Here is a 25,628-nt window from a genome sequence, read left to right on the forward strand (position 1 = left end):
AAAGTGATATAAATACCCAAAAAAAGAACCAGCTTAACCCGTAAGTGTCCACTACCATTTTATTTGCACAAAACCTTTGGTGGTACTATCTGCCATGAGGGACCAAATATTGACTAAAAGGACAGACGGTCTGATTCCTTATGGCAATTTCTACAGTCCAAGTTACCAATTTTTTTTGTTCTGCACTGCTTCCAAGTCATGCTAACCCCATAACAGACACATGATTGATTGTCACGTCAGCTGCTCAATTGCTGAAGACCCTAAACTGTAATGCTGAGATACTCTGTCCTACCTTTTCCAATTTGGAAGTCCTGTTGGAAAGATAGTTTTATTTCAGTGGAACTGTAATCTATCATCCTACCTGCATTTTCTTGACTTCAGGGAAGTCCCCTGCAGAGATATGGTACTCCCTTTGCAGCTGGATGTAGATCTCTGGTAATCTGCTGATCAGTTCCTTCTTCTTGTTCTCTTTTCCAAATACGGAGGGCATTTCTTTTTTCAGATAGCTGATGATATAAGCATGAACCTAAAAAGAAGCAAAACTGAAATCAAGACTACCATTTATCTACACTTAACATTAGTGCTCTTCACGCAGCTCGTAAAAAGAAACAGAAATAATATGTTTCCTTAAGTCAGCTCAAGGATAAGATATTATCAACAATTGTTTCTGAAACTTCACGTTTACATGAACAGTTATCAACTAGTTTTGCTGGTTTCAGCATTCCTTTGAATGGCAGAGAGCAAGCAAACACATTTAAAAGAAATACAGATGCACACTTGCAGCTTAAGGAGAAGCATGGTACAGCATTCTATCAGTACCAACAGTGAGAGAAAAAGCAAGGCCCCAAAACCACGTCCTAACACTACATGCAGTGATCATACGCAGAGTGCCAGCCATACTGGTCTACCTGCCTCAGTGGTAGAGATTTGTAACTCCATTTGTCCCACCAGTTATTGTGAGAAGCAATGGGATAACACCTCAAGTAATCCAAGTATGCTAAGCGGCAGGGCTATCTAGTTGAAGTGACACTGCATTCCTACCTATTCACTCCCAGAAAAGCGAGGACCTATAGTCTATATTTATGCAGCCACCAGAGGACAACAGAGCAGTCAGTATACTATAAGAACAGCATGCCATGGCCGCCTTGTGAAGCCTTAGGGAGAAAAGTAGAGCCTTTCCAGCATATAAGGAAAGACATTAATTTAGGATGACAAGTCCTAAAACACATTGATACTTGCAGAGCTCTTCGAGTTTCCCATCTGCCACGATCAAGCTAACCCAGCACTGCCATCAAAACATCCACCCTGCCCATGCACCCTCCCTTCCACCCTTACCCTGAACCATTCACCTCTTCACCTTTACCACCCTCCCACCACCTTTCACCACTAAAAGGATCTGTTTGGCCACACAGCGAGTGGTCTGGTCCAGGACAGAAACGGACTCACTTCTTAACTGAGGCGAGTTGACTTACCCACTTCATTGTGTGGACACTGACACTCGTTCTGCACAAGAGAGGGAAGCACAAGGGCAGCCTTCTTTTAGAAGCAATGCGCATCTATCACAACTTGACATAATCAAACTGCTTTCCTAAGCTCTGACCCGGCCAGGACCACTGAAGTCAAATGACCTCCACAACAGGATAAATCTTTACAGAACTCAGGTCCTTCTTCATTAAAAAAGGATGCAGCTGTTTCCAAAACAGAAGTTACTTACAATTTTCACACACACACACAGAAAAAAAGGTTAAAAATAAGAACGTCTATCAAACCATTGAGCCGTAAAAAGCTGAAATTTTGAAGACTGGGGGAAGACAGACTACCACAAAAAAGCATCAGTAGGAAAAAGTGATTACATAGATGTGGTGTAAGTATAATACTTAATACCTACCAAAACACGACAGAATGTGCCTTACAGTATTCTGTACAAACCTTACACAATCTGTATAGTGCTCTCCCATTCTTTTCCTTACTTATTTGGGAGGCTTACTGGAAACTGGAAGAAAAAAATTTCTTTGTTTTTAAAGAAAAATGGTGTAACCAGTTTTTATTTGCACGTCTTACGATCACAACTTTCACACATCACTTCCTCATACCTAAAACAAGTGCATGCATTTTAACTGCAGATAAATTTAGATTTCTACAGAAGAGAAAAAAAACAACAACCCAGCATAAAGAAGCAGGGTTTCTCCATAAAACCATGAAATTTTGTAACAGTGTAGATATGAGTTTTTCTCCAGAATGACAGAACTGATTCAACAAGGATATTTTTAAGAGAGTTTATAAGTAATTGTAAGTAATTTTATGGATCTAATGTTCAAAATAATACTTTGAGCGAAACCAGAAAAGTATGTTTATAGTTCACAAGCAGTAACAGCTTCACATGCGTATGCTAAGTAGTCTAAGGTCTGCCAGTATGCACATGTGTTTCTTGTAGATAAGAACAGTTCCCATCTTCAAAATGGTATAGTGAGTCACAGAACTTTAAAAAAAAAAAAAAAGGAAAAAGAAAAAGATAAAAGCCTAACGCCCAAATTTGACAGCAAGTTAACGGTTTGCTTTTGGGTTTTGTTACTGTACATGCTTTAGAAGAGATTAAGAACAGAATGGCATGAAATAGGACAAAAAAAATATCATGCAATGCTGTAAAAAATGATTTTGAGTGTCAGTACTTTAGGTTCAGTTTGGATGACAGAAAGACAACACGAAATATTACATTGCTGCTTTCCTGCAGTTAAACAGTTTATTCCCCTTCAACAGCTGTCTAATTAACATGCCCTACGAGCATAGTATTTTGTATTCACCTTTAACCATTTTTATTTTACATTACATAGAAACACCTAAAGACAATTCATCTGACACTTTTCCACTTCCAAAACAATTGTCACAAATGAAAGCAAAAAGCTGCCAACAACATCGACAAAACAGATTGAGATCATAGCAACTTTTAACACAATATCATCAGGAATGTGACTTTAAATGGAATTTTCAAGGAAGCAACTGCTATGGGGTGCCCTAAAGATCAGGCCACAACCCCACCCCCCCCCCCAACCCTTTAAGTGTATCATTATATTCAGAGAATTAAGCAAGCCAGCATAGGAAGTGGTATACATCCCCCTACGACTATTTTTTTATCAATTTAAGTGCAAGTCCTCTTCATTTTTGCTTAGAAGTCCACAGGAAAATGTATTCCAACTGCATTAACTCAACTGATGTTCTGTTTGATAACTGCATAGGAAATTAGAATTTCTGTCCGGTACCACCAGCTTTCCCCCCAAGTATTTCTGAGGTTAGTTTTCCTTCTTTTCCAATTTTCCAAATGATAAATTGTAATTCTTGAATCATCAATTTTCATTTTGTTCTTGAGCTTTTCAAAACAAAGAGAAGCTTGGCAGTGCTTTTAACTGTTATTCTTACAGCAGCTGCAGTGCTACAATAAAAGAAACTCACTGCAGAATCAGAGAAACAGGCAAAGAAATATTTCAGACTGCAGCCAAAGCTTATTCTAGTCAGGCTGTGAGAAGAAAGGACAGATGAAGCCAGCATTGTTAAGCAGGTAGTCTGAAGATTAGTGTAAAATATAACTGGAAGGTTTTACAAATGGGTAATTAAAACTTGGTGATAATTCACCAAGCTTTACAGTGACATCCACTCATTCATCAAAGATAACTAGAGACCTATAAAAAAAAAAATTTTAAAGGTTTTCAAGAGTCAGCTGTAGACAGTCACAGCACTGTAGCACACAGCCTGCCCATGCACACTAGTTAGTGACTGTAATTTGCACACAATGCATGTACTCCTCCAGAGCTGAAAACAAGGGGAATGGTGACAGGGGCTACCTACAGTGGGGCACGTAACTCATGTTCCTGGATAACGAGACATGTTTTTTTCTGGATATGATGACACAAAGTCTGTATCACCCAAGTGTCTCTGTAACTGGGAATGAAGAAGATACAATTGGAGAGGCTCAAGATTTTCAATCTAATGCACAAGCATCTCTCCAATTCATCAGTATCTGTGCTTCACCAAGAGTGAGGCTTTTAAATCAATCTTGTATTCTAGGGTGTAACAAATGCATTTAGTCAAAGTGTTTTTCCACTGCAGCTGATTGATAGTATGCATTAAGGCATTAATATGCAAAAAAGCATATGGAAGGTTGCATGTGGATAGCTTTGGTTGTGGTTTTTCGCCCCCCTTTTTCTTCTTTTTTTTTTTTTTTAAAGTGTTCTTTACATAACAACTATTGTTAAATTAAAAAAAAAAAATAAAAATAAAAAAAACCCCAAAGGTTTATCTCCAAAAAGTAACATTAAGATTGCCTGGCTGCAGAGCGTTAAAAAAAAAAAAAAAAAATCATTCCCATACCAACCAAACAATAGCTTTAATGCCCTAAAAAAAACCATCAAAACCCTTCTCTAAAGTTAGGGAGGCATCCCAGCACAAGTCTCGATTTCCTCCTACTTGCTTCTATATCCTGAGTGGCTACCTCTTGCTTGAAAAACCTGACAATTCAATCCATTTGCTGAAAAACACACTGTTTATAGGTAGAGAAAGATTGGGAAGGCTGAGAAAGGACATACCGAAGAGACTGCTCATTCAATTAATCTAGTTTTTTTATCTTTTCTTACCTTTGCAAGTCTTGCCCTCTTAATGAGATCATTGAGTTTCCGCACAGCTGCCTTCTGCGGGAGACTCTGGATATCCTTGAAAAGATCTTGTGCCTCGGCTTCAAAGAGTCTCCGATTCTCTGTGTTTCGGAGAGGATGGGCCCAGAAGGAGCCAATGTACACCCGCAGCACTTCTGGAGTGTTGATCACCTTTCCCAGGGACCACATAAGAGCACCGTAGACCCTCATCAGCTGCTGTGTGTCCACTTGGTCAGCCTTATTAAGCACTACTCGAATCTTGTCATCCTGGCCCCGGAATGACTTAATAGCTTCTGAGAACTCATCAGATATATCCAGCTTATGGGCATCAAAAAGTAGGATGATGCGGTCGACCCTCTCAGCAAACCACTGGAGAACTTGGCAGAAGTCGTAGCCTGAAGGAAGAATACACTATTACAGTCCTACCATTCAGAAAAGAGAGTCTCAGAGAAGGTAGGGCTGGGGATAGACAACAAGGGGATCATAGCATCTGCCTGGGGGAAAAGAGGAGATGAACCACCTGTAGGAGAGCGTCTGTGGACAATGAGGTCAGGACAACTGTACCCTGCATTTCCTTAGACCGGTCTCACTATTACTACCTTTTGTTTTTATCACTGCCCCTCCTTCAACCTTGCTATCCATCTCTTAGGTCATTATCTTTTGTGCTGCTGTGAGTTACCATCTCAGGCCCATGTCTGCCTCTTCTCAGGAGTTCTGGCTCCTGTAGAGCACCCAAGCTAAGCAGGTCTGTGGGGCTCTTATCACAAGCTCTCTTCGTCACTGTGAACACCAGCCACTTTTGTAACACTGCCTATCTGTACTAACAAGGAATGTTAGTGCAGCACTCCAGCGTAGGTCAGCAATGAAAAATATTTGGATTTTAAAACCATTTCTAAACTCATCTCTCCTTGCACTGCAACACTTGCTTATTTTGGCCACAGCAGACTCAGAGATACAATTTACAAGTAATGTGCCTGCATTGCTGATGGCTTTGGGGATGTGACAGGTTACAGAACACGAGCAGCGACCTTTCTGATCATCTCAAACAAGTTTTTTGATGTTCTTAAAGGAAGACGTATTCATAGCACCTGTCTGAACAGTTTTGTAAGTGCAGCCGGTACATAATCCACACAACAAACAGTATTCAGGAACTCCTTATTCAGAAGTGACACATTTTATCCGCAGAGAATCACTACTAGTGATGTGGCATTGGGCTTGGCATGGATGTGACTCATTTTGTTTGAGTAAGGAACAGCAACGTATGAGCTGGGAGCTGACATCCCACCCCTCCTCTTCCTCTCAGAAAGAAATCAGAGCTGAAAGAGGGAGCAGTCAAAATGCAAGGACTGGCATAAGTAAGCCAAACAGAATCAACAGTTTTGCTCCCAGCAGCATATATTTAAATGCCAACAGCAAAGCAAGCTCAGTTACCACCAGTGAGCCCTCCAGGGTGTCTTTGGTCATTTCTCAGCTGTGCAAGATAAGCCTTTAAACCGCCAATCCCCCAGCAAAGAAAACCCACTTAGACTACTCATACATGAGCCAATTATCCAAACACTTCATACACCTGGTCCAGATACAAGCACTTTTCCTCATTCTCCCTAGCATCTTTTAAACAGTATAAATAAAAGGGTATGGAGACAGTCAAGTTCAGTCAAGTCATTATTCATTATACCTTCAAGTTGGTGGTCTTTAACAGGGAACCCAAAAGCAAATTAACTTTAGTTGCTTTCCAGTAGAACCTGACTAGGGCCAACATCAAGAAAAGCAGACAACATGAAAGTAGTAAGAAAAAATGGTGAACTCCAGATTTGTCATGGAACATACTTGTGCATGTTTAGCAACACAGGAAAGAACTCAGTCTTGTCTTTTGTTTAAAAATTACAAATAGCATATGAAATGAAATCCAGGAATTCTAGTTAATAGTAAGAAAGTGTCCCCAGTTACCTGTCTTCCCTGCCCCCCCTGCCCCCCCCAAAAATCATAAAGCTTCACTAAAAATCCAGCACAGACACCTCAAACTGAAAGGAGGGGGCTATGTTAAAAAGGTGTTATTAGGATCCAAAAGGATGCAGGTCAGACTCATTAACTGGCTATACAAAAAAAAAAAAAAAGCCATCATAATCTTTCCCATTAAAAGGATTACTTTGTAAGGAATGCAAAATCCATCCCCTTTCCAGATAATGCTGCTCTGGTACTTTCACAGGTTCTTTCCTGTGACCAGTTCCTGAAGGGCTGAACACGAGATGAAAGGTGGGGGCAAGGAGGAAAGCTGCACAATACAGCTTGAAGACAACTCTTCTCTCTTCACACTAACAATCTAATCAAAACCAGTATGAGTTAATTTATCTTTACAAAAATTTAGCATGAAAGAAAGGGATAAGCGAGATCTTGTATGTCACTTGCATGTGACAACAGTGCACAAATCTGAGCTACACAATAACCTATTCTGATTTCACTCATGTAGAAGCAAATATGCTTGAAATGAAATACATAAAATTGCAAAATTAAGCAAGTTAAATTCTATTAAGTTTTCCACAAATGGATATGTGAGAAAGTGACTTATAAGGCTGATTAAATATATAAATTCCCACCACACATTTGATGCATTTTGAACTGTAAAAACAATTGTACAGTCAACCAGTCTACGTTAACTAACAATAAATTTATTTTAAATATGAATTAAATATTAATGAGGCATTTGCTTTGAGAAAGAAAAGTCGACTTGTTGAAAATGGGTAAGAAAAAGACCTCAAAAAAAAATCTGAAAAAATTATTCATTTTAATAAAAATTTGTCATTAGAAGTGAACCTATTTTATATACAGGCTCAGTGGTTACACATTAGAGTATATCTGAACTACAGAGAAGTAATACATGGTTAAATATTCCAGCACTGAGACACAACGCATTTAGGATTCTCTCACATACAGTACCTGTGCGTGGATTAGGACTTTCAAAGTTGAGCAGTACTAGTTTGGAAAACTTGACCAAAAAAATTTGGTGTTGATACTTCTCAGCCTCTTGCTGCTCTACTGTTGCTAATTCTTCAAAGGTTTGCTCCCAGTGACTCATGTCAGCAATTATATCCAGCCTGAGGATCTATGTCTCACCAGGTACAACATCTACTTGCAATACATATTAGAAAGTCACAAGTCACCCTTGTACCCAGCTATGGAGCAGAGGGAGCAGTGATCCACCAGCAGCACTACAGAGCTCTTGAGCTCATCCCAAGCTGCAGGGAAGGAGAGAGTTGGTGCCTCCAACAGAGGCATAACTGTTGGGCATCAGTAAGGGGCTGAGCAGAGACCACAGAGGAGAACAAAATGAAATGATGTGGAAGAGAAAAAAGTTGGAGAGAAACTGCATGTGGTTACCAGTCCTGGAAACACTGATGGGGGGAGGAATGATCATGAGCTCTCATGTGTCATTAGCACAGGGCAAAGCACCAGCCCCGTGCATGACAGCCACCAGCCATACTCAAAGATACAGCTGTGCAATCGTACAGTACGAGCGTGGGTCAACTTTCTGTGCCAGCTAGTAATAAAGATTTGAACACATGGTAGGCTTTCCCTTGTGGGCCCAAGGTAAATAATTTCTGACTTGCCCTAATACCATCTCCCCAAGCTTTTGCAATTCAGAAAACAATTAGGGAGGCTTGATGGGCTGCACCCATCCTCTCTGAGCACAGACAGGCAGAGTGTCCAGTTCTTCCACCCCTGGGGCTGGCACCACTGGCGCAGCAGCAGAGGCACCTCTCAGATGAAGGCTGCAGTGAGGAGCCTCCAAGCTCAGAGAAGAGCACCCACTCACCAGATGAATCAGGGGCAGGCAGGGTGCCGGAGTGATCCCACCTGCCATTGCTGTCTAAGTACCAAAACCAAGGCTACAACACAATTTGGATAAGAGCAGCCTTTCCCCCCTGCCCAATCTGCTGTTCTTCTAATGTTTTGCCACGGGTGAGCATCTAAACTGCCCCGTCTTTCAAATGGAGCTCAGTCCTACATAGAAAGGTGCACTTTTTGCTGTCCGGGGTGGAGGTTTTCAGTTATGTTAACGAAAGCCTGTCTCAATCCAGCACCCCGGACAACACTCTTACTGCACTCCTGTTGCTGGACTAATCCTAAGGGGAATGTACAGCGTCTCACTGCAAGGGAAAGCCTGACAAAACGCTGCAACTATACGCGTCACCTAACTTAATCCATGACTGCATTTTCACAAGCCAGATTGAACTGAGAAAGTTACCTGTATTTAAGTAACTCCAGTTCCAAAAATGTAAGCTAACCAATATCCTCCATTCTCCTCTGAGCTCTTTCCCCATACTTGAAACCCTTGCCTTCATGCCACTCATGGTTCATGATTACCAACCCCCCCCCCTTTCTAAAAGCAGCTCCTCCCCACACCCTGCCAGACATTGCTCCTCCTTCCTCCTCTCGTTGTTCCTTCCAAATATTGCAGACCATACACACGTTTCTGTCTGACACGGGCTTTGTGAACGTCACCAGTGATGCTGCAGAAGCGGCACAGGGACGGGCATTGTCTGACGGGGGACAATGCTGGCACACGTCTGCACATTCTCCTCCAGCCACTTACGCAGCCCCTGAACTGACAGGCAGGAAGCTTCTGGCACATCCTCCTGCCGACAACAGGAGCTGGAAAGGTGTGTTCAAGACAGACAGCTTTGAATGTTGCGCTCTGCATGTATTTTTGACCCTTCAGAAAGCAATCAGCTCCTTCATCCACGGCCTGGATGCTTTCCAGAGTTATAAATAAAACATGCTGGTAAGTAGTGTATATCCTGTATTTTTACATAGTCCCTTTACTGTTTTCCTGCATTTTAAAACTGGAAGTTAACATTTGATTGCTTTGCTACACCCTACTCCTAGTGATACCTGTCAAACTCTATCATTATGCAGGTGTTACATCCATTCATAAGTAAATAGTTAAGCAGTTACTCATGGGAAGATGGAAAAAACCACCAACAGCAAAAAGTGAAGGTTTTAACACTGAGGTCCTGTAATGTTATTCTTCCATCAAACACATTAAAACATCACCAATAAGAAAAATTGCTGCTCACCAATGTTAGAAACAAGCTAAACTTCTAGAAAGCTAATTTAAAAACTCAGATATGAACAGACACCAACAATGTGCAGAATAGAAAGATCTAAGAAAGCAGCTAAGAATAGAAAGCATCTACCCATCAGGTGTTATTAAATGTCATATTCCATTACCGAATTATGAAAAATCTCATCTTGTATATATTATTTAGAAAATAGCAGCAAGATTCATAAGGAAAACAAAAGTTTAAGACATAAACAGAAAGAAACCAAAAGCCTAAAAAATTTGCTTAACTATAAAATTTTGAAATACGAAATTGTGAAATTGTCAGAAAAGGAATTCTGAAGAATCACCCTGTGTATTTAGGCTTTCCTGGCAAGCACAAAAAAGCATCCCTATGTTTAAGTCTGTAATCACCTTCACAGTGAAAGGAAATGGCAGTTCCCATAGTGAAGCATATCAGCTGCAACCTTTTTCAGTGAGAAGCAGCCAGTGAATTTAAGAGGTGACAACACACATTTTGTAGGAAAAAACTGTTGTTGGTCTGAAGGTGTACAAACAGAACCTTCTCCAACAGAGACACATTTAGGGACAGCAGAAAACATCTTGTAGAATCCTGGTCACATTGGCACACAGTGATTTAAAAAGTAATCTAAGCAACTCAAACTTCAAAATGTGCTAAATTAGACTTGTAGCATAAATATGTCAAAGTCAGTCCAACTCCTGCAGGAAGCAGGTCAGACAGGCTTTGCTGTGTGCAGCACCACAGGACAAGTCAAGTTTGTACTCCACCTCCACAAAACCACCTGTATGAAAACTGCATAAGCAACCCAAAAGTCATACAGAGGAAATGTATCTGACTATGCAGTATTTCAGACACGGGTGAGCACAGTATTGCCTAATCGTAAGTGCATGCAATAGGTTCATACAGTGACTTGTAGGTACTTCATGTATGCTGATACCTAAGTATATGAAACCTTAAACCTTGGCAGCAGATGCCCTGCAAACCTGGGGCACAGAGAGAACAGCGCTCTAAAACTGACTCCCAAAACCTTATTTAGAGTACAACCACACTGATTAAACTGCATACAGGAGAACCATGTCTGTGATAAAAGAACTATGTCAAGTTACATATTCAAGACAATCTTTCACACATTGAAAGAAAATTCATGAAATGCAAACTAGTCAAGTTAAAGCCTGCGAAACAGGTAAGAGTTAGAGGTTATGACTCAGCACTGTCAGCTTAGGTGAAAGTCTACCATATCAAAGGGCAGGCCAGCTAGGCCATAAAAGCAATTGACAAGGCACATACCATCAAGAATTCTGAGCAATAAAGGAAAAACAGTCACATGTTAAGTTACAAGAGCAATTCTAGATGGCAGTGAAGAGCCATGGTCCTTTAACAAACACAGGATTACCAGTGAAACATAACCTGAAGTGAAACACAACTATCCCACATGCGAAGTCTGGGACTTACTTCCACAGCAATCCCTAACGGTGTCGAATTTTGTCATACAATTGCTTACTTTTTCAGTGGCATATTAATATCATGCTCTAGTTTTCTGCTTATTTCATGTTTGCTTCCACACTGTTATAGAAGTGGCAGCAGATACTTGAATGCTGCCAAGCATCATTTTCCCTTGATTTAAGAAGCAGAGAGGGAGAAAGATGAGCCTGATTTTTCTTGGTGGAGGAAAAAGGGAGCTAGAATCCGTAACAGAGAAGCAGAAGTAGGAGATTTAAGACCATCTTTGATTTTATCAGACTCTGTGTAAACTGAGACTTAAAATATTTTGTGGACATCTTATGAGAAGATTAAAGATGGTTAGCTACACATGTGGTAATTTCTGCCTAGAAATAAGAGTGGCAGCTTGCAGTATTTGTTTTACTCATCTGGTTTGGCAACATTCAAGCCTTTGCTTGCACAGAGGTAGAGCACTCATTGCTGTTCATCTCTGCTAGTTCACCAATATATCACATACAGGAAAACACAGCTCACCCCATGATGAATGTTTTACCTGACTATATGAGCAATAAAGAGGACAAAAACCACATTCAGACACTGAACAAAGAATCCAGAAACATCTAGCAGACCAGTTTACTAAGCAAGCATAGTTTAGATCACAGTCTTAAATTAGTCTCTTATTCTGTCACTGCAATGTAAAGACAAAACTATGGTTGCACAGCTGGCATATATTGTGCTCATTCCAGGATTTCCTCAGAAAATGCCAGATGTGGTATGTTAAAGAACTGATTACTTCCCCCTCCCAAGTTTCCATTTCTTAAGCAAAGGTCTGAAAACAGAGGGCAGCATAAGCCACACACTGGATCGCTACCATTTGCAACTCCACAGAAACCTCTGACATGCGCTTAAATGCAGCTGAAGGAAACAAAGAACAAAGTTATTTACCTCATGCTGTTTTAATAGTTTCTCAAAGACAGGCTAATTTCTTAAAGAGCATGTTAAAGACAAGGTTCAGTTCTTCACAGAATTTTCATTTTATTAAAAAAATATTCTCATTCCCTCTTCCTCCTGCTACCTTAACTCTTTTGACTAAAAATTATATTACGACTGAGCAACCTTAAGAAGCAACACTAGCAGCTGTGCCTACAATAAAAGCACCTTATTTATAGCCCAAACGCCTCAGTTTTTAAACATGACCAGCTTGAAGAGCTATAGCTATTACGAAACATTTCTTCATTCATGAACTTCAATAGTATATATGAGTCTCTTCATTATTACTTTGTGGAAAGCAATTAAAATGATGGAAATAAGGCTTTTTCTCAGGAGCGTCAAAGCACTAATTAGTCAACAGACCATGCAACCATAGCCATTTGCAGCCATAGCAGCAGGATGATAGAAATCCCAACCCCACCAGTTTTCAAGAGAGAAAATTCCAAACCCTACTTCCAGCCTTAAAACATGGGTTTAACAGGCCTTGTAGTAAGAAAGTTTGGGACACACCACCACTCAAAACCACTAAAACAGGCCTCCAACAGATTAGGATGATGACTTGTCCAGTACAGCAAAAATAGTGAGCTCGGTTATTTTCAAGTGCTGCAACTCACCTCTGCTGATGCGCTGCTTCTCTCCAGAGAGAATGCCAGGGCTGTCAATGATACTGATGCTCTTCAGTACCTGGTTAGGTAACTGAGAACACATGAACCTGCAGGAAAGGAGGAGAGAAAAAACATTAACAATAGCTCTAGCTCACATGTACATTGTCCCTTGAGAGCTCCCCTTCATATATCTGTTTTTAGAAAGACTTGAGTGAGATTTTTAACAAAAAAGTTTCTTAAGCCCTAATGAACCCCTATGTCTGGCAACCATACATGTTCAAGAAAACAAAATGTAAAGAGAGCTGTTAAAAAAACCACTAGAAAACCTTATAAAACCATATATATGTCTAAGCAAAATTTGGAATTTTATCAGTGCAAGAGCTGACAACATGGGCCATACATGCAACGTTAAAAACACTGCATAAAACAAACATTTTGCTAGGAGTAAAACTGGTATACACAACAAACAATACTTCAGATACTCCAACATTTTCCCAAATTCAAAGAGATTCAAAAGAAAAGGGGAGTGGGCAGAAAGCCATACTGACAACATGTTTATATTCCAGTTACTGGCAAGTCACCCCCTCAGCTGGTCTGGCAGCATTTGAACAGTCCCTGTCTCCAACCTACCACCCTCCTTAGGTGGGGCTTGTGGAGGACTGAAAAACAACAGTATTTCTCCCACAAACCGAGCAAAAGCTTTAACACTGCCAGAATCGACAGTTCAAATTACACACAGCAGGCTCTAAACAATAATCTCCTGCCTCTGTGATGGGAGACAAATTCAATGGTGGTATTATGAAAAATAAATAATTCACGAGGCCTCAGAGTTATGCAAAAAACACTTTGTGTGTTAAATCCAAACTACTCTGATGCTTCTGGGACAGTGCAGGACTGAAGAACTTCACCTCCCTTCATCATAAACTGCCTTTAAGAGATTTGCGTAAGAGTTTAATCTTCTTAAGGGGTAGCAGCTGAAGACGTACTAGCAAGCAGACAGTGTAACCTGCCCTCCTCCTGTGAATCTGCAGAGCTTGGCAGCCATTGTCCCGGAGGCAGCCCAGCACAGAGTTAAGCTGCAGGCTCAGGCCATAGGAGAGCTGCCCTGTGTTAACCCATCGCTTTAGAAGGCACACTACCTCAAGAAACAGGGTATCACCGACAGCAAATTTTAACCGTACCAAGGTCAAACAAAAACTTTAAGATCAAAGATAATCTGAGTTAAGACGAATTCAGGCAGTCAAATATCACACAAAACATAAGATATATCAAAATTTGGAAGCTATTTTTGGACAGATAATGATTCAGATCATTCAAAGGAAATCAGGAAGAAAAAAAAAATCTTTACACCTCACTTCACCTTGTTTTTCAGGTGTCCTTGTAGTAACGAGTCTGTAACAAAAGCACACAGCATCTCTTCTTGGGTACAACAGAAACAGCAGCATCAGCTACGCCCCTCACTGAAACCCAAGAGGGGAATAAGAAAACAGCAGCCACCTTCGTCTGATAAAACCTTAAGGTATGTAAACAGCACTACCCTTTTTTGTTTTGGGTTTTTTTGGGGGGGGGTGGGGGGTGGGGGTGGTGTTTGTTTTTAGTGAAACATCAGGTGTAGAAAATACTGCATATCCTGAAGCAAACTTTTCCACTAAGGCTAATCTTTTTAAGAGATGCATTTGAAAGAGCAGTGAGGTACTATTGAATAAAGTAACATTTTTTGAACTTTCCAAAACCTAAAGGAGACACTATGTTAAAGCAAACACATTTTGTGGAAGCATAGTGGACATGCATAAGCAACAAAGAAAACACATTTAACCATGTCAACTGTTACAAAAATATACATCACTAGTATGTACAACATGAAGTAGCTTTCATAAATTTGGAACAGTGTGAAGACTAAATTTTCTTTTTTTTTTTTTTTCCAATCACTATTAGAAAGCCCAGCACTTTTTTTAGTATCACTGAGATCTTTCTAGGCCTACCATACAAGACAACAGGCACCATTATTTCAGCTGAACAATACAGCAGTATTTTCACTTAGGCATCACCCAAACTGGGACAGCTGGAAAAGGCTGTGCAAGAAAATAGAGAACTACAGGCCTCAGAAATGGAAAGACATTGCAGTCTTCACAGCAGTCATTAGTGGCAAAGGGAGAAGGAAAGTATACAGGAAAAGAATATGAAATAGATGGATAAACTCAGAATTAACTGGCTGCAGCTTTTAGAATATATCCATAATCTAAAGACAACAGATGGGTTAAAAAATCTTACATAAAACTAATATTTCAGACAACTTAAAACTGTAATGCTAATTGTATCTGAGTATCTCTTTTTGACATTGAGATTTGGCTCTGGACCACTATTTCTTACATGACCTGCAAGAAGTGTGATTTTTAAGTTCTGCCTCAAAAAGCAAAACTACATACTGTCTACTTTAATGACAACAGACCTTCACAAAAAAAAGCTTCATAAAAAACCAGTTGTGTGAATGAGGTGACTGTAACTGCTTGTGACACATTAGACCTTTGGTACTGTCATGTTTTTCACATTATTGTAAAACTATTGTTAAAGAAAACCAGCAATGTTAGACTATCCTTGCAAAAATAAGTTACATTGTTTGCAAAAATGAAAACACATGATTTTTTTTTTTTTTTAGATTAAATTTGGACAACTCAAAGAATCGACTAAGAATTTATACTCCTTTTTGTGTCCATTCAAATACCCATTAGAATAGAGCAGGACCTCGTGTTTCTTCTCAGCAGCACCAATTTATTACCATGATCTTCTGGTATACTGCAATATTCTTTCCTCACTTATTTTAACCAGCATCCAAGGGCACTCTATGTCCTGTCCCCATCCCCTTCTCCCCCAACTTTCCTTAAAAGTACACAGGAGAAATAAAAGACAAGTTTCTACACTCAGGAGCCTTACAGAGACATCTATCACAAGCAGTGAGATACAGGGGAAAATAAGAAGGGGTCATGGAAAAAAGAGGCAAGGTAACATCAATAAATTAATGCGGCTAATTAGTAAGTACAAGCCTTGATTGTTCTACTGTCTTCTTTGTTTTTAGTTTCTCCATTACCTCAGTCACTGTTTCCTTTCATGTCACATTTAGATGAAAAGGGCACTTGACTTCACAGCCTAAGCATCCATAGCCTTCTAAAAGTAATACCTTAAGTTTTTCCACAAAGCAAAACACTATGATTGTGAAATCATTCAAAAAATAAAGCAGGGGCGAGGGAGAGAGAGGAGTAGAGAGAAATATATTAGGACAGGAGTGAAAAATGTAATGTTGGGTACAAAGCATTGTTACTGCCAGTATGGCAAATGAGAGAAGGCAAAGCAAAATACATAGTATGATCACAGGTAAAGATGACAGGGAGAAGTTACTCAAAGATACTGAAATAAAGTCTAAGACATTTTCAACTAGGTAAAGCAGGAAAGGGAAGTGAGTGGACAGTATTGAAAAAGCAGCAGTATGATCATAGTGGCAGGCCAAGCATGGTGCTAGGGAGATACAAGCACCTAGATGTCTGCTGCAAAACTAAGGAGCAAATGTGAATATTGGGGAAGATACAGTTGCTTATAGCACTGCAATATAACAATACCACAGTCACCAGAAGAACTGGAATAATTTAGTCGGTTACTTTGAACATACATCTTTTTAGCTAGCAAATAATCTTGCTTGCCTAAGATTCAGGACCTGACACAACTAGCTAGACAGATGATAGCCAAAAAATTATGTAACACATTAATCCAAACAAACATTTAGTATTACTCCATGTTCTGTGTCAGTATTTGTATATTGTGCAAAATACTGTTTACAGTACAATTATATTAACTTTTCATAGAGAGCACAATGGTGGGGAAGGAGAGAACTAGAACAGTGATGTAGAAGACAAGACTTAACCAATAATCTCACAGAAAGGGGTCCTGGACCACAAAATTGTTATTTAAAATGGGACTTGACTGCAGCTTCCCAGAGCACATATTCTTATCTCTCAGCAAAGTGATAGCCAAGCCAACTATAAGCAGCTATAAACGTTCTTCAGTGAATAAGCACAGTGAGAGATAAGACTGTACATGATGAACTTTTAACACATACACCAGTGTTTATCAGCCAAACAGGAAGGTTTATTGTTAGAAGAGAACCAATTTAGATTAATGGGCTTGCAAAACCAAGCCTCCATGTCAAGCCACCATCAAATACAGGAAGAAAACAATGTGATTGCTCGCACAATGCGAACAAAATTATTAATAACTTTTAACTGGAAATATTTACAGTTGGACTTCATAATCTTAAAGGTCTTTTACAACCTAAACAATTCTATGATTCAGCCTGCTGCTTAAGTTACCCATGGCAATACTCACAGCCTCTGAACAACTTTCCCCTTTTTTGCCAATACCCAGCAGCCATCCAGAAGCTAACGCTGTCATCCTGGTCTACAGGACTGCTTGAAGACCAGCTAGTTAAACACTTAACACCTTGAATATGTACTTTATCCAGGAGGCATAGCCAAATATTATCCATTCTTGTAGGCCTTTTTACATATCCCAGTAACTCACAACTTTAAAGAGCTATACCAAGACCTCAGGTGAGACCAGCATAAAGGAACAAGACAACATCAAAGGGAAAAGATCTTTTCCTTTTTTGGATGGTATTTTCAATAATAGTACTAACCTATCAGTTTCACTGAGTAGGGAGATTTGTGCCCAAACTGATCTTGAGTTCCAGCTGGCGTAATGCTTTACAAACAAGTTAGCTGGTGGAGCATTTCAGCAGTTCTCTGTGAACTGGTTTTAACAATGATTTTCTGTTCTGATAACTGAATATATATATATAAACACTCCTTACCTTTTTAATTTTTTTTTAAGTTTTACACAGCTCTATGCTAGTACTACCCTACCTAATACTGCTTTTTTTTTTTTAATTCACTTAAAGAACCACTGCTCCTGCTTGTATTTGAATATTTATTCCATGCTGTTCAAAACAAGTACAGCAGAAAAAACTTAGTAAAAAAACACTGATGCTTGAAGGTGGTATCAAGTAGAAATTTAAAGATAAAAATCAAAAGACAACAAGCAAACAGATCTCACCTGTTCAGGAAAGCATTTCCAAAGCGGCTGAGTTTGCGGAACGGCTTCTTAGGATCAACAACTAGGGCATTTCCAGGAATATTTCCTTCTGAATCTCCATACATCACAGCAATAAAAGAATCCGTGGTAGGCTCTGGACCAATCCGCATGCCTGGAAAGTCTTGTTCAAGCAGGTATCTAAAGATGGAGAATACATAAAGTAACAGAATGAATGACTGGGAATGATAACAAAAGCAAACACCTATAATTTGCTTGAAAATTCCCAAGGATATAAATGCTCTAGAATAATAAAATTACATTTTTCCTGCATTTCATTATTTCTGTTAACTAGGAAGGGAAAAAAAACAAGAAGAAACCACAACTGAATTCTAGTTTTTCACAAAAACTAGGTAAAGGGATAAAGTAAATCCCCTTACAAAAACAGGGTGGAAGTATTCCCTCAACCACAGCACCTGAACCACTCAAATGGATGTTTCTTCCAACAATCCCAGCGCTGTAGGTTACACCACAAGACACTGCTGCTTTTGTGTGTATTTTCAAGCCTATACAAGTGCTGCTGGTACTAAAAGAGAGCAGTCTGAAACAGCACATGAGCAGTGTCAGCCTGCTGACAGATCTAACCCTTCGATAAACTCAGTATGATTTTACTAACTTTAACTCATCTTACCACAGGCAGAGATAACACAGTTATGAGACAATACAGTTACATCTGTTTGGGAGTGAGGAAAGGACTTTTTTCTTTTGACCCGCATATCAAAAAGTAATGGTTAACTAAGTCAGACCTGCAGAACTTGAGGCCTAACGGTAACATACTTCTGAGAGGCAGTGCTGTACCAGCAGAAACCATCTTGCATCTTCCTTTTAGTAATCCACTCAAGAGATGAAGAAAGCACATACTCAATGGACCAATTCTGATACACCAAGTCTTGACTTTCCAGACAAGAAGGTCTCAAACGAAGGACGTGCGTATTCAAATGCTAAAACTTAATGGAAGCAGAGCATGCATTTACAGAAAAAGCCTGTCTGCATCCCTTCCTGGACAGCAAGTGAAAAGCAAGAGAAGCCCCAAGCCTATCAAGCAAGCCTCCAGCTTACGATGTTCCTCTGGCCTACACTATGACAGCTGCCACTTTTCAAAACCAGAAGCACACAACCCTGCTTAACTTTAAAGCATGAGTGCTACTGTCCTCATTTACAACAGCATCATCTTGAAAACGTTCACCTCAACATTAAGACCAAACCGTTTTCAAGTATGCTGTAATTTGACATTACAGGAGTGTTAAAATTCTCCAATCAACTCAAGTCATCTCATAATTATTAATTCCCTGGGTTCCATGTCACCCTGGAGTTCTTAAAAACCCCCACAATTTTAACCAACTACAATTTAACATTTTTACATAATCAAAGCTGGATTTAAATGAGAGTTCTTCAGGCACAGGTGATGGTTCTACATCCAATGACAGCACTAGTTAGGTTTGAGCACATCTATATTAACATTGGTCTTTGAATAATAGTTTTTTTTCTGGCCCTTAATCCAACAGCACTATGCCTGTTCTGCTAGTGGTGGGTTGACCCTGACTGGACACCAGGTGCCCACCAAAGCTGCTCTATCGCTGCCCTCCTCAGCAGGACAGCGGAGAGAAAATATAACAAAAGGCTCGTGGGTTGAGATAAGGGCAGGGAGAGATCACTCACTAATTACTGTCACAGGCAAAACAGACTCAACTTGGGGAAATTAATTTATTACCAATCAAATCAGAGTAGGGTAATGAGAAATAAAGACTAAATCTTAAAACACTTTCCCTCCACCCCTCCCTTCTTCCCGGGTTCAACTCCACTCCCCATTTTCTCTACCTCCTCCCCCCCAGCAGCGCAGGGGGACGGGGAATGGGGGTTGGGGTCAGTTCATCACACATTGCCTCTGCCGCTCCTTCCTCCCCAGGGGCAGGACTCCTCACTCTTCCCCTGCTCCAGCGTGGGGTCCCTCCCACGGGAGACAGTCCTCCACAGACTTCTCCAGCGTGGGTCCCTCCCACAGGCTGCAGTCCTTCAGGCACAGACTGCTCCAGTGTGGGTCTCCCGTGGGGTCGCAAGTCCTGCCAGAAAACCTGCTCTAGCGTGGGCTCCTCTCTCCAGGGGGCCACAGGTCCTGCCAGGAGCCTGCTCCAGCACGGGCTTCCCACAGGGTCACAGCCTCCTTCGGGCACCCACCTGCTCCGGCGTGGGGTCCTCCCCGGGCTGCAGGTGGAGATCTGCTCCACCGTGGACCTCCATGGGCTGCAGGGGGACAGCCTGCCTCACCATGGTCTTCACCACGGGCTGCACGGGAGTCTCTGCTCCGGCGCCTGGAGCATCTCCTCCCCCTCCTTCTGCACTGACCTGGGTGTCTGCAGGGTTTTTTTCCCTCACATGTTCTCACTCCTCTCAGCTGGCTGCAGTATCTTTTTACACAGCAACTTTTCCCCTTCTTAAATCTGTTCTCCCAGAGGCACTACAACCGTCACTGATGGGCTCGGCCTTGGCCAGTGGCAGGTCTGACTTGGAGCCGGCTGGCATTGGCTTTGTCAGACATCGGGGAAGCTTCTATTAGCTTCTCACAGAAGCCACCCCTGTAGCCCCCCCACTACCAAAACCTTGCTACACAAACCCATTACAATTTCATAAACAAATATTTGAGAGGACTTGAAGGCTGCTTTTGCTGCAAAAAACATTCTACAAAGTATCTGTACTTGCTGAACAATCTCTGTCTTTAAATTCAATACCCAAATACTCACAGACTTTATAGATCAGTGCACAGAAGCTGAATTTAAGGAACAAATACATACTACATACACATTTCAAAAATCTTTTTCCACTAGCCTTAGCAAACTGGCTCCAATCAGCAAAACCTATGATCTGGGGGGTTTAAAGCATAGAACAGTTATTTACATGACATTTCCTGCAGCTTTCTGCTTACAAACAAACAAATGAAAAAAATGCCAATGCTAAAAACTGTGGGAAAGGAGGAACACAAGAACAGTCATTCCAGAACATGCCAAAGTCAGTTTGTTCTACCTCTAGAATTAAGCTGTACCTAATGCACAGTAACAGGGAAATAAAACTAACCCCTCTCCAAAAGCAAAAAAACCCCAAACACTCAAAACGTCTCTGCCCATGCAGAGTGTACAATGCAGCAGATCCCTCATCTTTACAAAGTAGATCATGTATCAAAATGAAGACAAAACTCCTTTGATAGCTCAGCAGTTGAACACTTTATGCATGGAAACCCAGGACTTTCAAGTGTGTAGCAAACAGCTAAACACCTAAAACACAGAATTGTATTCCTGCCTCCTCATGGAACACCATTGCAGACTAGAGCCCTCTAAAACAGGATGCAAAGGCTAACTCACAAGAGCCACTACCATTTTCACTAAAGCCATACTGTACTTATCTACAGCATTGATTTTGAAAGATCAATTATACTTTGAACTTCTAAAATAAGATTTTTAACTTGCCACAATAAAACATTCTACTTCTAAGTCTCTCAATTTTGCTTTTACTCATTGCCCTTCTTTTAAAAAAAGAAAGGATCTCTATGAGACTCCTCACTAAGTTCTTCTCTTGATATGAATTGTCACTCCCAGACTTCTGCTGACAGAGGCAGCAATTCCTAAGGTGGCAACACATACAAGAAGCATCCAGACAGCAGTAAAGAACATTGTACTGAATCAGATGCACACGAGAGAAGTCCCAGATCCCAGGTCACAGAAAACTACACAATGGGATCTGAATGCAGGATAAGACACCTCCAGGGTGACAGGATAATTACTATCCATGATAAGCTCATGAACCTGCCAGGCATGGTTATGGACGTTCAGCAGTGGTGGTCTTTTAGATGACTAAAAAAAAAAAGTAATCTCACTGCCTGCTCATTGCTGCACATGTAACACTTGCAGAATTTACAAAGAGTTGGAAGTATGGAGCACCTTTCAGGATTTCCAACATCTGTATTCTTAGCTCGGAACTCAACAGTGCAAATTCAGATTAGCTGCTTATTGAAATGACTAAACAAGAATAAAGTGCTACTGAACTGCAATGATACTTCCAAGTTAACTTCACAGATGCAGCTTTAAAAAACAGACTTTTCTAGCGATAACAATCCAGGAAGGCAAGATCTCCTTCCAAATACTAAGTCCCACCCAACAGTCACAGTGCTGAGCCTGGTACAGCTATTCAGGACAGGAAACACTTTCCAAGGCAGGTCTTTTCCATTAGGACTGGCTCACAGTTGCACATCAACAATCAGTACAGACTAAAATAAACCCTAATTCTTCAGCACTGGCTGTACAAGCTATATCACACTTCCTCTCAGCATGAAAACACAGTTTCACTTAGGTACACAAAAGGGATGAGCAGTCTTCTTGTAAAGTGAAAAGCTGCAAATGTTTTTGTACACTATGCTATATTAACACAGGAAAATACCTGGATTTTTAGCATCCGCAACTGCATGCCCTTCTCGGGAATTTTCAGCAGAGAGGGAGTTCAAAAAGGTTCACAGGAAGAATGCTTAAAAATAGCGAGCGTCCCAAAGACAGTCTAGATCAAACAACAGACGTCCTGTTGACTCTTCTCCCTTTGTTTTTACCTGGGCTATAACCTTTCTGCTTTGCCAATAAACATTCATCTATGTTCCTTTGCAAGATGTATAGCCCGACTATGGGAAACTGGTTTACAAAGTTCCAGACATAGCAAAGATTACTCACAGTTGCAGATACTGATAATCATCTGAAGTCTAAATGCTTCAGCTAAGCCATAGTAACACACAAACGCAGATGGGCTGGACAGAGCAGTATTGAGCAGGAATACCCTGTGATGCATTGGGAGACAAACTCAAGTCTCCTTTCATAAGGCTGCTCACCTCCATACTCCACCAAATCCTCCACACTTTTTGGGTTTTTTTTTTTTAAATACAACAAAACTAGCAGGTGTTTTCTTTAGTGTAAGAATTCTGCTCCAAATAACTCAAGTAAGACTTTCATGTAGAGCTAGCAACAAAGAAGTTCCAGCTTTCACCCAAAGAAATTAAGAGGGACCTTTTCCCCCCTGAAGAAATAGATGCAGCCCATTCTTGCCATACAAGCAATTGTACACTACTTGCAGACTCCAGATATTATGCATACAAAAGGGTGCTTTCACAAAATCCAGCTCTAGCTGAGTTAAATAGAAGGAAGTTTACCATAAACCGAAATGATTCTATGATTCTATGATTTTAACCTCTGAGTAATACCTCTGAGCAAAGTAAAAGCCCAGCCTGGCAAGCTGAGGAATTTAGTTTTGTTTTTCCTCATCTTGATAAGTTCTTTAAAAAAAAGTCAGTCTCTTACACTTTTAAAATGGAAAAGCTATTAACAAATTAACCACTATTAGACTAGAAGTTTAATTCATTGTCAGAAGGAAAGAAAAAGGTCAGCAGCTACAAACTTGCACTGACCAGCTCCATCTTTTTCATACACTACAATTTTCCTCTCCTGTCCCTCCTTTCCCCACTTCTTTCTCTAAAGCAGCCAGGAGAAATTGAGAGAATTACAGAAGCTGCAAGGCCAAGCAGCAAGATAAGCATTTGGCCCTCACCCATTCTCCTACCCCACTAAAAACAATCAGACAAGTATTAACATTGGGCCTGGATATATTTGCTTGAACTGTCAGCATTGTCAGATACTTGAATAAACACTTGAATAAAACAGTATCACAACGCTACACCTTAGTGAAGTCGGCCGGTTTCACTGCATTGTTCCAAGTGCAAAGAGGATAAACAGCATCAAGTGAAAAATCAGAAGAGCTGTTAAGAGACCTGGAAGCATTTGTTTGGTTATCTTACTCCCCAGGGACACTCAGTCATTGCTGGATCACTGTTTTCCATGAAGGCTTAGTGGAAGGAACTAGGTGGATGTGGATGTGTCAGAGGTATGAAAATGTGAAGTTCTCACAATAATGTCTAAATCAAAGTAAATCCCAAATGAGTATTTGTCAGCTAAACAGAATTGTTATGTTCACAACATAAACCTAATAGTAAACACTTCAGTAGATCTAGTATGCCCTCCTGTCTATGAAATGGAGAAATGTGGAACAAAAAGCAGCTTTAATTACGTTCTGAAATAATGTTTGCTTGTTAAAAGACTAGTGGGGAAAAAAAACAACCAAACAACTGTAGTCTAAATTCTAAGAAAAACTATCTATATAAACGCAGAATTATAACAATCTTGAGAGTACATGACATTTTTTCCATGGGAAATTCAGCCTACCAGAGGGTAAATTTATTTGTGGCTGACCTGGATAGTATAATATTTTCCCATGTCTTCTAAGTCTTGCCTTCAGCATACAAGCACTTCTCTTTTTTGCCTTTCTTTTTCTCCTCTAAATTGGATTTTGAGTAACAGTCACTGTGACACTACTGTCTAAGTTGCTGCCCACCTTGAATGGAGCATTTTCTCATGCTGATTCTGGCAATTATTATCTATTCTACAGCAAACACTGATGTAATGAACGTTCATCATGGTGAGGTCAGACTGTGGTCCTTTAGAAGCAGTAACAGCTGTTCTATTACTGACTGGGGCTCCACAGTCAATTCCTGTCTTCTCCACTTTGCAATCTACCTAAAATGGGGACAGGAGAAAGGGGTAAGTGGGTAAAGAGAAAGGTGCATCACAGTAGAAGTCACCTCCTCCATTGAGTCAGATATTTTAATAAAACTCAGGAGAAAACATCTTTGAAAACTTTATATCTGTCAAATTTGTCTGGACATCTTCACCCAGCAGTGATCAATGCTAAAAAAAAAAAAAAAGCTGGAAATAGCTGTAATAAGTGATATTACTTTTCTCATTCAGACTGTACGTTAGCATCAGTCAACCCTATTGCTCAGTATTTTATGGTTAAGGTGATAAGTTACTCACAAAGCAACAGTACCAGAAATACATCTAAGGCACTGCAAGGAATATCAATGTTTCTAAGTGCAATATTGACTTGCACTCCAGTCAAATATGGGCAACCGTAAAGGACAGAGAAGTTGAATGTCCATAAATCAAGAATGTGTGTTGTCATCCACAGCAAACTCTTACAGGAGGAGCAAAAAGTTTCCTATGAATTGCAAATGACACAGCAACTCAGCTGACTGGCAGAACAGGTTCTGGTACATACGTATTTGGGACTGTTCTGTCTCCATATTGGGACTGTTCTGTCTCCGTATTACCCATGCTCTCATCGTCCCCTGTCCATAAGCCAGGTAACAACACTTATCTGGAAATATATACAGACTAACAAAGCAACTGTAATTTTAAAGAAGAAAATGAATCAGCATGACTAGAGAGATGTTAGGAAAACCCACATCACCCTCCCTACAAACACAGGCTTTCTTGTGACTACCTTTGGGGATCCCGAAACTAAGTTTCTCTTCTTTTAATTATAGCCCTATTTCTATTTTTTAAAACATTCCTCTGAGCGAAACCACTTTAAGCGTTTGCAGGAATTCAGTCATCATCTGCAAAAAAACAGGTTCAACTTCAAGCTTCCAAGTACCTAGTCATAAAACCAGAAAAGAAACATGATTAGCTCTGTGAACATCTGAAAAGCTCTCAGATGAGTAAAGGCAAACATTGCTCTTCAACGGGAAGAGGGAGGTAGGTCTTTTGCACCGTAAAAAGAAAACAGTGCTATGGTAAGGCTGCCGGTAACCTTTGGAATCGAAAGAGAAACATTTGTAAAGTTTACAGAAGTACTGTAATGAAATTCAGACA

General features: G+C 40.3%; 1 protein-coding gene across 2 annotated transcripts in view; it reads right to left on the reverse strand.

The window, feature by feature from the left end:
* The window catches only part of EHD4 (EH domain containing 4), a 33,626-nt gene that overhangs the window by 6,743 nt on the left and 1,255 nt on the right, over positions 1 to 25,628 (reverse strand). The window contains exons 1-5 of one of the 2 annotated variants that reach the window (XM_052782179.1): positions 18,673 to 19,048; positions 17,860 to 18,036; positions 12,769 to 12,866; positions 4,626 to 5,038; positions 362 to 526 (exon numbers count right to left, since the gene is read on the reverse strand). In XM_052782179.1, the coding sequence (XP_052638139.1) occupies positions 362 to 526; positions 4,626 to 5,038; positions 12,769 to 12,866; positions 17,860 to 18,036; positions 18,673 to 18,713 (894 nt within the window). In that variant the 5' untranslated portion in view covers positions 18,714 to 19,048. Of the gene's footprint in view, positions 1 to 361; positions 527 to 4,625; positions 5,039 to 12,768; positions 12,867 to 17,859; positions 18,037 to 18,672; positions 19,049 to 25,628 lie in introns of those variants that run through there. The other variant, XM_052782178.1, reaches the window with a different exon arrangement.

Source organism: Harpia harpyja, chromosome 3 (assembly GCF_026419915.1).
Source record: "Harpia harpyja isolate bHarHar1 chromosome 3, bHarHar1 primary haplotype, whole genome shotgun sequence".
Classification (NCBI taxonomy): domain Eukaryota; kingdom Metazoa; phylum Chordata; class Aves; order Accipitriformes; family Accipitridae; genus Harpia; species Harpia harpyja.